Source organism: Lygodium microphyllum, chromosome 11, assembly GCF_053477565.2.
Source record: "Lygodium microphyllum isolate KBCC chromosome 11, Lygodium_microphyllum_v1.1.10, whole genome shotgun sequence".
NCBI lineage: Eukaryota > Viridiplantae > Streptophyta > Polypodiopsida > Schizaeales > Lygodiaceae > Lygodium > Lygodium microphyllum.
In genome coordinates, this window is record NC_141145.1 from 67,257,497 (window position 1) to 67,272,609 (window position 15,113).

Genomic DNA, 15,113 nt, shown 5'->3' on the forward strand with positions numbered 1-15,113 from the left:
AAGATGGAGACGCATTAGCCGCAGTCGAGTGCTGATGGTCACTTGCAGCTACCTCGCGCTTCTTGGGTTTTTTTCACTAAAGAAGAGCGCATTGTGAAGCAAATAGTCAATTCTATCCACACTCCAATGGGTATGATGCGTTCTCTCAGGTTTGCGTTTTCTAAAGACGACAAATTATCAGGGCTAAAATCCCATGATTGGCATAAGATATGTCAGGTTTGTACTACGAATGGATTGTAAGTGGCTGCATATTTTGCTATTTAGAGTGTAGTCATTGTTCATAATGCTTTCTTGTTTGTGGTAGTTTGTACTACCGATCGTGATCGCAAGATGCCTTACTCCAGAAATACGCGGGGCAATTTACAAGTTGTCAACTTTAGTGCAATGGATCTCACAAGAGGAGATTAAAACGTCCTCCATTGAATCAATGAGATAGGGGGAGCAGTGGAGATGGTCTGTCTCTTTGAGAAATACTTGCCTACCAGTATGCTCACAATAAAAATCCACCTTCGTGTGCATCTTGTAGATGAAGTGGAGATTGCTGAACGTATCCATATACGCGATGGATGTTCTTCTTGGAGCGCTTCATGAAAACCCTAAAAGGCTTTGTGTGACAACGAGCTCGGCCAGAAGGTAGCATGACTGAAGGTTGGTTGGTGTCTGAGGTGCTAGTGCATATTTCACAATGGCTACTAATGATGGATTCAGGCAACAATATGCTATGGTCACTGAAGGACAATGATATACTGACCGGAGATGTGGTGGTTGGAAATGGGGTAGAAAAAAGAATGGATGCTGCAATGGAGGAGAAACTAAATCGCTTTTATATGTTGCACCATGCCTCTATGGAGACATGGCTCGCTAGATACCAGCAAGCTAGGAAAGATTGAAAGGAAGTGCAATTTGAATTTTGACGTAGTACGGGCTATCGATCGATTCGATATCTCGAGGGCATGGAGGAGATACCACGGTTTATGCCAACACGATGGTTGCATAGAGCTTTGACCGCAGCTTCTCATGAAGGAGCAGATGTCTCAACCGGGGAGTGGGAATTCTCGAGGGAATGTAGTCTAAGGATGTAGTCCAAAGGTGATGACATGTTTAGGGTTTGTCGTATCTATATTTTATATGCGACAACTAATTGTGTTTCAATGTACAGTACAAAATATATAGTGCAGTGTGGTCGCGCGGACGACATTTTCGCGTGGAGCATATTGACAAAATGCACTCCACAACAGATTGTGGTATCATGGCAAGGTTCGAGCAAGAGAGCCGACGACGAGCAATGGATCCAAATACGGTTATAGATTAGATGGAGTATTTTGGGAACTTGCAAAGTATTGTCACGGTGGATTATCGTAGCTTCTCCATGATCCTATTCATTGTGCAGTTGTTCAAAGTGGTACTTGAAGGAGCTAGAGTGAAAGTTCGACGAGGTCCATCTGGATTTCTCGAAATAGATTTCGAAAAAAATGGACGTTTGCACAACACGTTTGTGTTGCCGACCCATTGTGAACAGGTGCATGAACTCATGTGTTTTTTAATTGTATTACAACATGGTATACGTCACAATAGTTAAATCTCTCTTGTACATGATTGTGAACATGTAATTTTCTATCCAAACCCACGATAACCTCGATGGTCATATGTTATACCTTTAGCTCCCCGAAGTGTGAGAATATATGATCAAAGTGATGTTCCCAGCATAGATGAGGACAATATGTAAATAGAGGGATCGATATTGCAAGGGACAGAGGCCACCAAAAGCTTGGAGTATGTAGAGGAGCCAACATCGGGTAACAATGATGGAAATACAGGAGTCCAAGAATTCTTTGAGAATGAGATGGACTCATCCTTTTGTGGTGACATATCTATCGACCTTCCAGTGTATGCGTAGTTGTGTCAGGAGATTGACATGGGACCATAGGGTACTTCATATGCTTGGAGCATCCACCTACTCAATTCGTTGACGAATCACTTATAAGGGTACATAAGATATGCATTTTAAGTAAGATCATTTTTTTAAGATTTATATTACCGTGCTTTGTATGATTTATATTCATTATGCTAACATCATTTTTTGTCTGTGCAGGTGACCTTTGTAGATATTTAGATCATTAAGATGAGTCGAGGGATGAGTGAGGAGGAGCTACAGTCTTCACACGTATGTCTCTAGATCAGATGATAGCATGATTCAGAGATATGGTGGACTAGGAGCTGTCTCGGATACCGTCACGCCGTTCTATTAGATCTACTTTGGCACACTCTGATGCTTCAGTTTCTAGCAGACGAGCTCGATGCTCCAGACTTGGGCCAGATGGAGGGAGTGGTTCAGGGGAATGCTACAGAGATCTGGATGCAATGAGCTCGCAGTCGGCTCAGGATACAGGTGCTACTCCTCACTCTTGTGGCAGTTTGAGAGAGCGTCGCTCAAGTGGTTGCTGTGGAGGTATGGACGTACTGTGTCTATTTTGTCGTTCTGCTGGAGTTGCGTCACCTTTAGGATTTGTCACACCTGTCGGGACGTCTACTCCAATCACTCCGACCGTCCGCAGGTCGCATCCTTTTGGGTGCTACTCCGATAGATACTACCTCGGTAGGTACACCAAATGTACAGGGGTCTCTTGGATATGCCCAGGAGAGTGGTCGCAGGTGGGAGAGGACCCATCTTAGGCATACCCCAAAGGGTTATGCCTACCTTATAGATGATAGGTCAGGATCCATCATCATGAATGATGAGAGGAGGAGGTTGATGCCTTGCATGAGAGAGTTGTGCCAATAAGTTTTTCAGTACATGCGTGCATACATGTCACACAGACGATTTGACGTAGGCAAGGCACTCAATAGTGGGGCTTCAAGCTTGGGGCTTCAAAGCCCGGGTGGCTAGATACATATGACTAGCACCGACTCAGGGAGAAGGCTACAGATTCTCCAGGACGTTGGAGACAGCAGCACGAGGCGGCAAGGGCATGACTAGAGACCGGAGTGGTCCATCATCTTGGGAGTGGCGACCACAGGACATATCTGGAGGATTTGTAAGTTTTTCTTTTTTTTTTTGCTTGCTTATTTTTTTGCAATATCCTTTGTACTGACAATTGTATTTCTAACAGTTCTGTTTTGTTTTTTTTACAGCACTCCATTACAAATCGTGATCCCACTGGCCTTGAGACTCGATATACAGAGAGGCACGATCTCACTGCATTGATCGACCAATTGTATGGAACACGGCGGCCTTGTAAGTCACTTGTCTTTCTTGTTCGTAGTTACTATGTTTTGCATTATTGTATGGTGGATAATGTGTAGTTGTTTCTTTTTTTGCAGAGTCCATTCAATGCTCATTGCAGCGGGACGAGGTTTCGGATAGCAAGGATCTATAGTTCACCCTTGGATCCCTAGAACTCACATACCCTTCTTTTTTGGTCATGTGATCTATGTAGACATTTTCTATGTAGTAGTAGTATCTTGCCATGATTGTATTGGTCACTTTCATTATGCGATCGTGTATTTATTGCATGTATTAGTGTTATGATTTAAGTACACTTTGCCTTTATTTACATGAGCATCGTACACATTACTGAAACTATTTTGTATGGCCCAAATAAAGCACATAGTGCTATATGTGGCTGCCCTGCCACAAATTTTTTTCCCCCCTGTTACTGTCGCTATTAGCATCGTAAATTTATTGCACGTATTACTATTAGCATCGCAAAATGTGTCATAAAGCATTGTTATCAACATTGTTATTTGCGTCTGTATTAGTGTTTGCAAATGCGACGGTGAAACCAACACAAATAGTGACATTGATAACGACGTTGATACCGACTGTTCTATGGCATTGCTAATAACGATGCTTTTTGCGACGACGGGGGCAAATTTATTTATAAACATTTTTGTCACTTTTAACATCGGTATAAGGCCTATATCTTGTAGTGTAAACCAGTTTGGATTGTGCTTTGAAATTGTTGGATTGAGTGCCCTATTCATCAGGGTGATGGTGACCCATTCTAGCTTTTTATCCTTCAGAATCTAGCACTCATTGAGCTTGAGTACAAATTTCAAGAGACCATCACATTCATCTAGAGTCATCTCAAATTATTGAATAGAGTATAACTATATGACCTCTAAGTTGTGAAATATATTGTTGTATTTGTTGTAAACCATCACCTTCCCTGTGCTAAATGATACATATCTTTGATATGAAATGGAGCTTCCAAGAGTTATCAAAATTGATCATTTACTTATTTTCACATTCTTTTGAGTGATGTTGGGTTCGGCAATATCGATCCTTGCAGGTTAGACTCCTTCAGCTTCCTGTAAAGAGATTTGTTAATAGTTGTGTATCCCCTGCTAGATATACATGCCTCGTCCAATAAAGCTTGCATATTACTTGAGCTAAGTTTACTCCCTCTCAGGAAAATCTCAATCTCCTATTGATCAATTGATGTGAACCCCCAATATTGTTTCTTTAAGCCTTGATTGATCTCTTTGTTTCTCCTCGAAAATAGTCTCCTTGTCTTGCCGTAACTGGTGCTTACATTGCTCTAATGTTTGCCTCAAAGAGGCATTCTCTTTCTCCAACAAATCTCTTTGTAGCTTGTGTACATTGCTAATGGCATCAAATGTTGAGTGTATCCTAAAAAGGAAATTACAACCATTTCCAATGAAGCTTACTAAGGATGTAACACTACAACAGAAACGAGGCATAGATGCGCATGTTAGACACGCAAAGTCGGGTGCATCTATCACAGCGTCTATAAGCGCGTGTAAACGTGCGTGTAAATAGACGCGACTTTTGCATCTATATTCCGCGCAAATAGACACGCTTATACATGCAAAAATAGACGCACACGTCAAAATTCAAATCATACTTAAATCATTTCTTTTCAAACACTGCCTTTTCTTTTCTACATTTTTTGCAGTTCTGAAGCTTGAGTTTGGCCGACATGCAGTCTCTTCATGCCTTACCTAGTCTCTTCATGCCTCACCTCTTCTTTCATTTCAAACACACAAGAAGGGAAAAAGAAAAGCCAAGGAGAGGAAGAAAGAGAGAACAAGAGAGAGGAGAACAAGAAGAAGCAGCAAGCAAGGAAGCAAGCATCAAGGGAGGGTAACTTACCAAGGGGAGGAAGAAGGAGAATGAAGAAGCGCCACCACCCACCACACCAAACACCCAAGGTGACTCTCTCTCTCTCTCTCTCTCTCTCTCTCTCTCTCTCTCTCTCTCTCTCTTTCTATCTTCCTCTCTCTGCTCTATCTGTGTATTTAGGATTTGTGATTCCATTATGTATTTCATTTTGTAAATCAATAATGGCGGTCGTCTGCTAAAATCAGCCGACCAAGCGCGTCTGATAGCGCGTCTACATCTCAGTGTAGACGCAGATATAGATGCAAAAAAAATTTCTCTGGGGGCGAGTCTTTAAGCGCGTGTGCGGGCGCATGTGCTTTGCAGTGTACACGCGAGGATACACGCGCTGATAGACGTCCACAAAGATGCAGGTATAGACGCGCACAGAGACGCAGGTATAGATGTTGTATGTAATATGTTTTATCTACACAGGGTAATATGATTTTTCTTGTGTACATGTGGAATCCTGGATCCTCCAGCACCCCATTCAACAAGGAGCAATTCATGGGGGAGATGACCAATTATCTTGGTCGCCCTCCCACTGCAGATGAGGTTTTCAGTGTGATGTCTGGGACACCTATCACATCTTTGCCTACACATGGATCAGCTGAGGTACATGGATCGGCCGAAGCACGTACATCTGCAGAGGCACGTGTATCGAGTGAGGTAGAGGGTAGTGCACGTCGAGGGAGGAGGGAGAGTGGTGCTGGAGGACGAGGAGGTCGAGGGCTTTGTGGGGGTTGCCTGGGTGGTGGCTCTCGATCACCCTCACCGGAAAATGAGAGAGGTGAGCCTCCACAAATGTATTACTCTATCACTGATGTTAGTGGTATCTTGCATGACTTCGAGGGGAGGGAAGTAATAGCCTACTTGAGGAGTGTCGTGCATGCCACATACAAAGATTGCATGATTCCCTTCAAGCACCAAAAAAATGGTTTGTGGCAAGAGGTGCTGTGAGCAGTACATAAAAGGTACCCTAATCCCAAGAATTCATGATTCTCAGATGATTGGGGACGGTCAAAGGTGAGAGACGCACTTCACAACAAGAGGTCTCACCTTATGACGCGCGCCAAGGAGTCATTGCGGAGACAAGAGCAGGGGCGCCCTGGATATGGCCAACCACCCAATTGCCACCGCAAGGAGTGGAAAGAGGCCAAGAAGAGAGCAATGGAGAAAATGACAAGTCGCCAGTATGCAGAGGCGCGACGTATCCAAATGGCAACCATGGGATCATCGCATTATGGATCGGGTGGCAGGGAGTCATGGGAGGCTGAGTTTGTAAGTATTATTTGATTTCTTTTTTAAATTAAATTTTGTAATTTTTTTCACTTCATTATGTAGTGTGCTTTAATATGTTGTATGTTCAAATTGTTTTATAGTTCCATATCGTTGGTAGGATGCCTACTCCTAGAGAGGTAGGCTACCATCGAGGTCATAACCAGGCGTCCACTTGGCAGTATTTCTACGAGGAGGGACTCATCACGGAGGAGCAATATAATCGCGCCATGAGGATTCCACCACCAAAAGAGGTATGTTTTATTTTTTATATGAAAAGTAAAGATAACTCTAATTTATTGTTTGTAATGGTATTTATATACTTTAATCCTTTGTGTATGCGAACCCTGATGCAGTTGAGGATAGCGAAGGGGGGACTAGCAGTAGCGGTGGCGGCAACGGCAGCGGCACAGGTAGCGGTGGTGGTAGCGATGATGATGCCTCTTCTAAGGAGATATAGAGGAGCCCCATGCATGCATGCCTTCCCTTGGCTTGTAATTTTCATTTTTGATATGTATTACTTTCAGCTAGTGCTTGCGACCATGATGTCACAAGCACTAGAACTCATAATGTAAAAACGTTTCATCTATATATATGAAATTTCGTGTGCTACATACATTGTTTTGTTTTTAGTATCCAATCTTCGAAATAATATTTCTCTATTTTTCCTAAGTCTACAATTTGATGTTGATGGGGGGAAAAAAACTAGAGAGCATGTGGCTTGCATGTGGCTTGCAAAGCCACATGCTCTCTGGTTTTTTTTCCATACCTCTGTTTTGCGCGTCTGTCAACGCGTCTAAATTGCAGGATAAATGCACGTCTATTCTCGTCAAAAACTTTCAGAGTAAACGCGGTTTTAGACGCGTAGATACACCGTGTATAAACGCACAATATGAATATATCCACTTTTTTATAAATATGATTATATATTTACGTAGCGTGTTTATACAAGCATCTATAGGCACATCTAAGTGTGCGTGTAACTCTGATCATAAACGTGCTTTTAGACGCGATTTTGTAGACGCGTTAATAAACGCGCCCGACACTTTTTTTCACAATTCAAATATTGCGTCTACAAGCGCGTCTATGGAGCCTTTTTGTTGTAGTGTAATATCCCTAAAGAGAGGCCTGAAGTTATGCAAAGGATCTTTTGGATATAGTTTCCCATCAGTCCATAGATCTATATTCCTTTTTCCTTGCAACCTACAAAGTTCTGTGGATGTAGAAGACATGAGACGTGGTTTGTTTTTCCTACTTAATGGCTCATACTTGTGATCAAGCTCGACATAGAGGTAATATGCCTCTCTCTTGTATCTCTTTGATGATGATCTAGACATCGTCATCACCTTTTGTGATGTTGATTCCACCCCAACCATCTCCATTCATGGTGTTAATTCTACCCTAGCCATCCCTGTTGATTCCACCCCTACCATCTATGTTTGTGATATTGATTTAGCTTCATCTATCCTTGTTTGCAATGTTTGTGAATTTTCTTTCAAAAAAATGAGAGAGAATACATGGAAAGCTTCCAAATATAATGTTGTGGGCACAGCTCAAGGCTTCACGTAGTCTTTTGGCTCATCTTTTGATAAAAAGAGACTACGTCATTAATTCCAATCGATTCATATACGAGCCTTCAAGTTTTGAGCATTGGGCATTTAATTCCAAGAACTGACCTCTAAACTCTTAATTTAAGGCTAATTGACAACTTAATGGCTATGGGTGAATTTGTGTATTTTTTTTAAAATTTAAAAAATATTAATTTTTTTGAAAAATTAGCCTTTTTTTAATGTTTTAGTTACCTCTCTCCATGTTGAGGTGGAATTTTTTACAAGGCCCAAACTTGAGTCCAAATGTCCCCTAACGAAACAGTCCCTAAAGAAGTAATTTGATTGGTTAATACTTGCTACCATTTGGTGTATAACCAGCCTAAAAGCAAAGATGGAAAATTCAACCCTTGTGGCATACTTGAGTGAGGAGAGAGTAAACACCGCATTGATCTCACCAGGGTACATTCTGATGGGGTATTCATGAATAGTGCCCTGTAGAGAAGATATTGTTTGATGGGTTGACATATAATTAATGATGAAGTGATAATTTTGCATGATGGCTAGACTTTAGTGTGCAAAATAAGGACATGTGTATCTATACACACACACAAAGTACTCTCATGTACATGACTCACTCACTCAAAAAGACTCATTAGATTTTTTCCATAGGTTTCTCTTGAAGTCCATCTCCTTAGGAGTGGAAAGGAAAATGGAGAAAGTGCTTGTGAGTGAGGTCAGTCAATTCAAGGTAGATGGGGATAGTGATGCCTTTGGTGGATGATGCGTATTATCATGACCGAGAATGAGACGGAATTAAGGAAAAAAGTGAAGAGCTACAAAAGGTGACGGGAAGAACATTTCCTACTTCATTGCCTCTCTCTCTCTCTCTCTCTCTCTCCACCTCCATAGAAATTAATCGAATTAGTTTGTAATTTGTGTACTCTCTCCTCTTGTCGCACATGGTGGGTTACGATAGAGCTGGACGGAGAGAGTCGCCTTACCAGTCGTAGGAGGCGAGCTACTTGAGACGACCTTTCAGGACCCTCCTCGCCGACCTTTTGCTGCGGCCAGCAGCGATCATTCAGTGAGTTTATTTTACAAGCTGAAGTTGAAGCTGAATTAGCTGTACGTGGATGAGTTTCTATTTTACAAGCTGATGCTTGCTGATCGCTTTGCAGTTTACCTCGTTCTTCTAGGCCAGCTCCCATGGCCCCAGCTCCAGTGGAGCTCAATATAGAGCGGGCTAGAAAAGAGCTTGGAGTTGATTGCGCCAATCACTACAACTTTGCGGTGACTGGGCAAAGCGGCGTGGGCAAATCTTCCTTCATCAATGGAATCCGATCCGTCCCCGACAACCGTCCAGGTATATATAGTATATAAGACGCTCAGGATCGACCATCCATATTCCATGCATGAGCAGCTCCTGTATTCCTAGCTCTACCATGCATCCTGGCTGTCGATATCTCATATATACTAGCTAGTCCGCCAAATTAATTGCCGCTAAGCAGCCGATCTCCTACCACCTGTAATAAAGCTTGCAAGGCGGTAATTATTATTCTGCTTTGGTAGGTGCGGCACCCGTCGGACAGACAGAATGCACACAAGTAGTGAAGAGCTACCCCCACCCAAAGGCGCCTCACATGGTATTCTGGGATTTTCCTGGCGTTGGCACAAAATCTCATCCCGCAGCCACTTACTTCTCCGACAAGAAGCTTTATGCTTTTGATGCCATCCTCATCCTCACCAGTGATCGCTTCCTGGAAGTGGACCTCGAGATCGTGAAGGCGGCCCTTCAATATGGGAGACCTTGTGCATTTGTGCGCACCAAATGCGATATTGCTGTCAGCAATGTACTCACCAATGCCACGACTGAGATGCACGCCATTGAAGCAAGCATGAGGCTCCGCAAGGATGTGGAGAATAGCTTCCTGAGCAGCCTCAAACAAGTGGGACTTGCTGACCATGCTAACAGAATCCCTCTTTTCTTCATCTCTAACAAGTCCTTCACCAAGAAAAGTGCGTATTGGGTCACAATTGATGACGACCATGCTCCTCCAAAGTGGGACACAAGTCTCCTCTCTATGGATGAAAGCAACCTATTGAAGTTTTTGATGGATTCTGCAAAGACACGAGTAGCCCCTCAGAGGAATGCATAGTAGCCCCATAGAGTGCACAATAGAAGAATCCTACATCAATTGTGCCTAAATGTATGGATTTATATATTGGACATATAAATTAAATGGGCTCCTTTTGTGTACGTATAACAAGGTGACAATTCTGCACCAAAGGGTATTGTAACGTCGTGATTAATCATTCACACGAGGAGTTCCTAGAGTACATCAAAATATAGGAGATAGCTTGTCAATGTGTGAACCCACTCATCATCACTCGCGTTTATTAAAAACCACTCCTTATGAACCAAATTAATGAAATATTTCTGCTTCTCCAAAATTTATGTTATGATCTCAGACTGGCTTTAGCCCTCAAATGATCACTGTAACAACCTTCCTATGCCATCAAGGTAGATTTAGATCCACTGCCTCCACTTTCAGATGGAGATATGCTTGCTTTGCTAGTAATGAGAGACTTTTCGTCGTTTCTCATGCCACTAATTTAGGTTTGCATCATTGAGGACATCTCCAAGTGAACCTTGATGGGAATATTATTTCTTTGTTTGTAAAAGTGTTATAACCCACTCCATTCTTTTAATTCTCAAAGAGGATGATAAATAGTCAAACCTTGACTAACCACAACCATGTGGACAAGTACATTTGTAAAACCAAATGATTACTCATTTGTAAGACTAGATGATTATGCACATAAAAGTTTATTAATTTTGAAGAATAATCTAAACTTTTCATTGGCATATTATATTCTTAGTAGCTCTTTTATCATCATGACAAATCGACAAAATAGCAAGATTATGCACATTGCCTTTTGTTAACTTTGAGAAAAATAATGTGAACTTTCCATGGGTATGTATTCCTAATGGGTCATGGCATATTAGAATTGCTATGTGTTTCTCACATGCGAGAAAATCCTATTTGGTGAGTATAATTCTAGAAAGAGTGGGTATTTGAATGGCATTCTATCACTTTGCACCCTAGGAGTGCAGATTTGAGCCCACCACTTTCACTTCGAAAGGTTTCAGGTTTGCCTCACTCATCAAGGACATCTTCTAGTGTACATCTATGGGAATAATATTTCTTTGTTTTCAAAAGTGTTATGAACCGACGTCCTACTCCTCTTTTTCTACAAAAGAATGATAAATAGTAAAACGAGGTGCACATTGAAGTTTGGTAACTTTGAAGAATAATGTAAACTTTCCGTTGGCATATATTCTTCAGAAGCTCTTTTATAGTCATCACAAATTCACAAAATAGCATGATTCTGGGCATTGCTTTTTGTTAACTTTAAATTAACATGTGAACTTTCCATGGGCACATATTCCTAATAGTCATGGCATATTAGAATTGCCTTGTGTTTATCGCATGCAGGAGAATCCTATTTGGCAAGTATAATTCTAAAAATAAGGCTCTCCCTCGCAGCTCCACCATTTCCTTTTTGTTTACAAGAACGGGTGTTTAAATAGCATTCTATCACTTTCCACCATAAGAGTACATATATTTGAACTCACCACTTTTACTTGGGAAGGTGTATGCAACACTATAAAAAATATAATAGAAATGGAAACCAAAAAGTATCATTTCGTATAACACTCTAAATGGCACTTTTAGGATGCAATTTCTACACCTACCAATCTTTTATAACTGTCATTTATTACTACCTACATGATCTATCATTTTCTTTTCAAATTATTCTTACCAATTTGATGATATTTTCTATTTTTAAAATACTATTAAAGTTGCAATTTCTACACCTACTGTTATTTAAAAGTTACCATTTATGATTGCCTCCATTTTGATCATTTTTTATGTCTTTCTTTAAATCATTATATGTGACATCATTGATATCATATTTTATATTAAAGGTACCATTTTTTGTGATGTCTATCTTTTTTTACAAGATATGATGAAAATAACATGCTAAAGTAGTGCCATATACTTATAGAATTACACCTTTGTCAATCTATTTTCACATATGCCATTCTTAGGACAATATATACCATAGTCACATGGAATACTCCATTCATTACATAAGAAATAACACAAAATATTGTAACACATAGTAACAATAAACCTATTATGAAATACTTTTCAAAAATATTATTTTAGATTTAGATATAAAAAATAATGTATAATATTACATTGAATCAACATTAAATAATTGAAAGGTGATATATTAATACAATGCCTTCTTGTAAGATTCAAACTCTTTATTGTCCCAAAGCTAGATCCAAACTCGTATATGAACAATATTACGGGATATTCATGCATTGCATTAGCTATTTGCATTGTGGGAATTATGGCAAGCAAGACCGAGTTTGCACTTGAATGTAGCCAACCCTCTTAGTGAGATTTTTACATTGTGGAAATCGTGGCAGCCAAGACCAAGTTTACACTTGGATATAGCAACCCTCTTGGTTATTTCTTTGCATTGGGCATGTTTTGTGGTTTAAACATGTGAAGAGAGGAAGGTTATTTTTTTCCTTCCATTCCTTGATGTGATAGATACCTAGTGTGTTAGTGGGAACCAATTTATGTATGCAAATGATGTGCTGACATTAGGAATATGTGCATTACTCCATTATGATATCGGTCTCTCTCTCTCTCTGTCTCTCTCTAGTGGGGAGTGGATAGATATCTAGATATGGCATCTGAAGATATATGAATGGACACATTTCAATGAGACCTCTTACGAGAGGACCAAGCAAAACATCAAAGAAAGGGAGCAAATGGAAAACTTGCTTATTACAGTATGCATATCTATCCTTCATGTTGGGAATCCTACATGCAGGCAGAGGCACACACACAGCCATACATAGCCAATCCGCTCTCAATGGTATTTAGATGGAGTATTGCACGACTTCGAACTTGATCACATACTTTATTGATTGAGACAGGTGCATGAAGTGGACATGCAAGAGAGACGAGGTTATACAAGATGTGTGGACTACAGAGTGTAGAGTCAGAGGAGCATATGATTAAGACATGCTTGGCATATACACGCATGCATGCTAACTTTGATATCCCTTTACAAGGGCCACTTCACCAGTTTCTGACTGCTACTCCTATATCGAAGTTAGGGGCTCTCATCACCCGCATGTTACGCTTTCGAGAGAACCACGCTGCATAGATCGTTCTTTCACTGTAGCTACCCTTTCCTACCACAGGGGAGGAGAATCATTTTATATGTGGAAAGGTCCCATGGGTCATAATTTGGCCTTCCATGGACGATAATAAACTACTCTACTCTACTCTTTGTCTCTGTGTCTCTGTGGGTTTTTTCATGGTGTCCGAAGCTACATCAAAATCTCTAAGTACTATTGTCTTGGATATCCATGTGTGTAGTTTTATCTTGATTTCTTATTTTCTATTTAGAACTACATCAAGTTTCTATCCCAATAGTTATGTGTTACCTCGCATGGTCACTCATGGATATATGTATGTATCATGTGGGTTCAAAATAGGGGATTTTTAAAATACCATTTTTATGTATTTTTTACATATAGAAGGGGGTAATATAAAGGGGATATTTACAAATTGAATAAAAAAGGATTGTGTTTTATTCATAGAAAATCTTTAGATAAGGATATTTATAAATAGGCCTTAAACGCATGTGATCTAGATAATCTATATATAGTAAACCCCTTGAGCATGTTACTATTAGTTTTCATAGCCATCACCTTCCAAAAATTACACAAATGAAGGGGGAAATCAAAACTTTGATAGTAGCACCAATGGAATTGGGTATCTCATTGAGAATCCCATATTAATTATTGCAACATCCCACTTATGGTTCAAATGTTGACATCTACCCTACTTATGGTACAAATATTGTAGGGTGCTAAGGTTAAATCCTACATGTTCGTCCAAAACTTTTGCTATTCTTGGAAAATTGTATACTCAATTGGGGTTTAGTGTGAAATTTTGATGATTTATATCAATCCATTTCTCTAGAAGATACAACATTTTAGGATTAGTCCTTTGAGGGTAGATTCAAATTCACTACCTCCACTTTGAGAGAAAGATATGCTTCTTTTGTAATAATGAGGGACTTTTCATTATTTTCATGCCACTTCAAGTTTGCATTGTTGAAGAGATTTTGTTGTGTACGCCAATGGGAATAATATATTTTTTCTAAAAGTGTTATGATCTTCTTCATTTTTTCTCAAAGGATGATAAATAATCTAACCTAAATTAATGATCACCATGTGGACAAGCATATTCATAAAACTAGATGATTATGTACATTGAATTGTGTTAGCTTTGGAAAATTATGAAACTTCCCATTGCCATATATGGGTGGTTGAATGATCAAGGTGATCAATTTTGGAGACTTTGACCTGGGTCAAGGTACATGTGGCATTCAAAAAGTATTGCATATCACTATTGGTTAGTGCCACTATGCACCTTAATTGAGGTCTAGCACGTTGCTAGGTTTGTCCAACTTAGCACCATGAAGGACTTGAATCCATGTCTAGGTCAACAGCATGAAGAAGGACCTTGTGTTGAAGCCAATCAAAACCAACCATGATGTGCATGGATTTTAAAAATAAATGATTTTTAAAAGTAGAAATGATCATTAATCCTAACTTGTTGATACCTTATTTTAGATATGTCAAAGAAAATCCCAGTCATTTACACATTGATCAAGGTTCTAATTAATCTTATACATTTGTACCTCATTTGAGTTTTATGGATGCTGCAAGCATGATATACGTATACATATACATATACATATACATATACATATACATATACATATACATATACATATACATATACATATACATATACACATACATACATGCATACACACATATGTATGTATGTATGTATGTATGTACGTATGTATGTATGTACGTATGTACGTACGTATGTATGTCCTACTTCATCGTGACCATTCATTGTCTCAATTGATGTATTAAAGGATCTGAATCATTCCTAACTTGGTCAAGGTATAGAAAAATCTCAACCATACATACTTCAATCGAGGTACTCAAATTAGATCCACACAATCCACATGGTTTGTCTTAAATT

At 39.8% G+C, this 15,113-nt stretch overlaps 1 protein-coding gene across 1 annotated transcript; it reads left to right on the top strand.

The window, feature by feature from the left end:
• Window positions 1–8,775: 8,775 nt before the first annotated feature.
• LOC148028910 (uncharacterized) lies at window positions 8,776–10,612 on the top strand. The gene is made up of 3 exons (XM_087687675.1): window positions 8,776–9,034; window positions 9,129–9,313; window positions 9,520–10,612. The coding sequence occupies exons 2-3, from the start codon at window positions 9,157–9,159 to the stop codon at window positions 10,104–10,106; spliced, it is 744 nt and encodes a 247-aa protein (XP_087543801.1). The 5' UTR covers window positions 8,776–9,034; window positions 9,129–9,156; the 3' UTR covers window positions 10,107–10,612.
• Window positions 10,613–15,113: the final 4,501 nt, after the last annotated feature.

Excerpts from the sequence above, each read along its gene's own strand:
- LOC148028910 (XM_087687675.1), top strand. The coding sequence starts at position 9,157 with ATGGCCCCAGCTCCAGTGGAGCTCAATATAGAGCGGGCTAGAAAAGAG. Across the intron at positions 9,314-9,519 it reads CGTCCCCGACAACCGTCCAG|GTGCGGCACCCGTCGGACAG; the intron begins GTATATATAGTA and ends CTGCTTTGGTAG.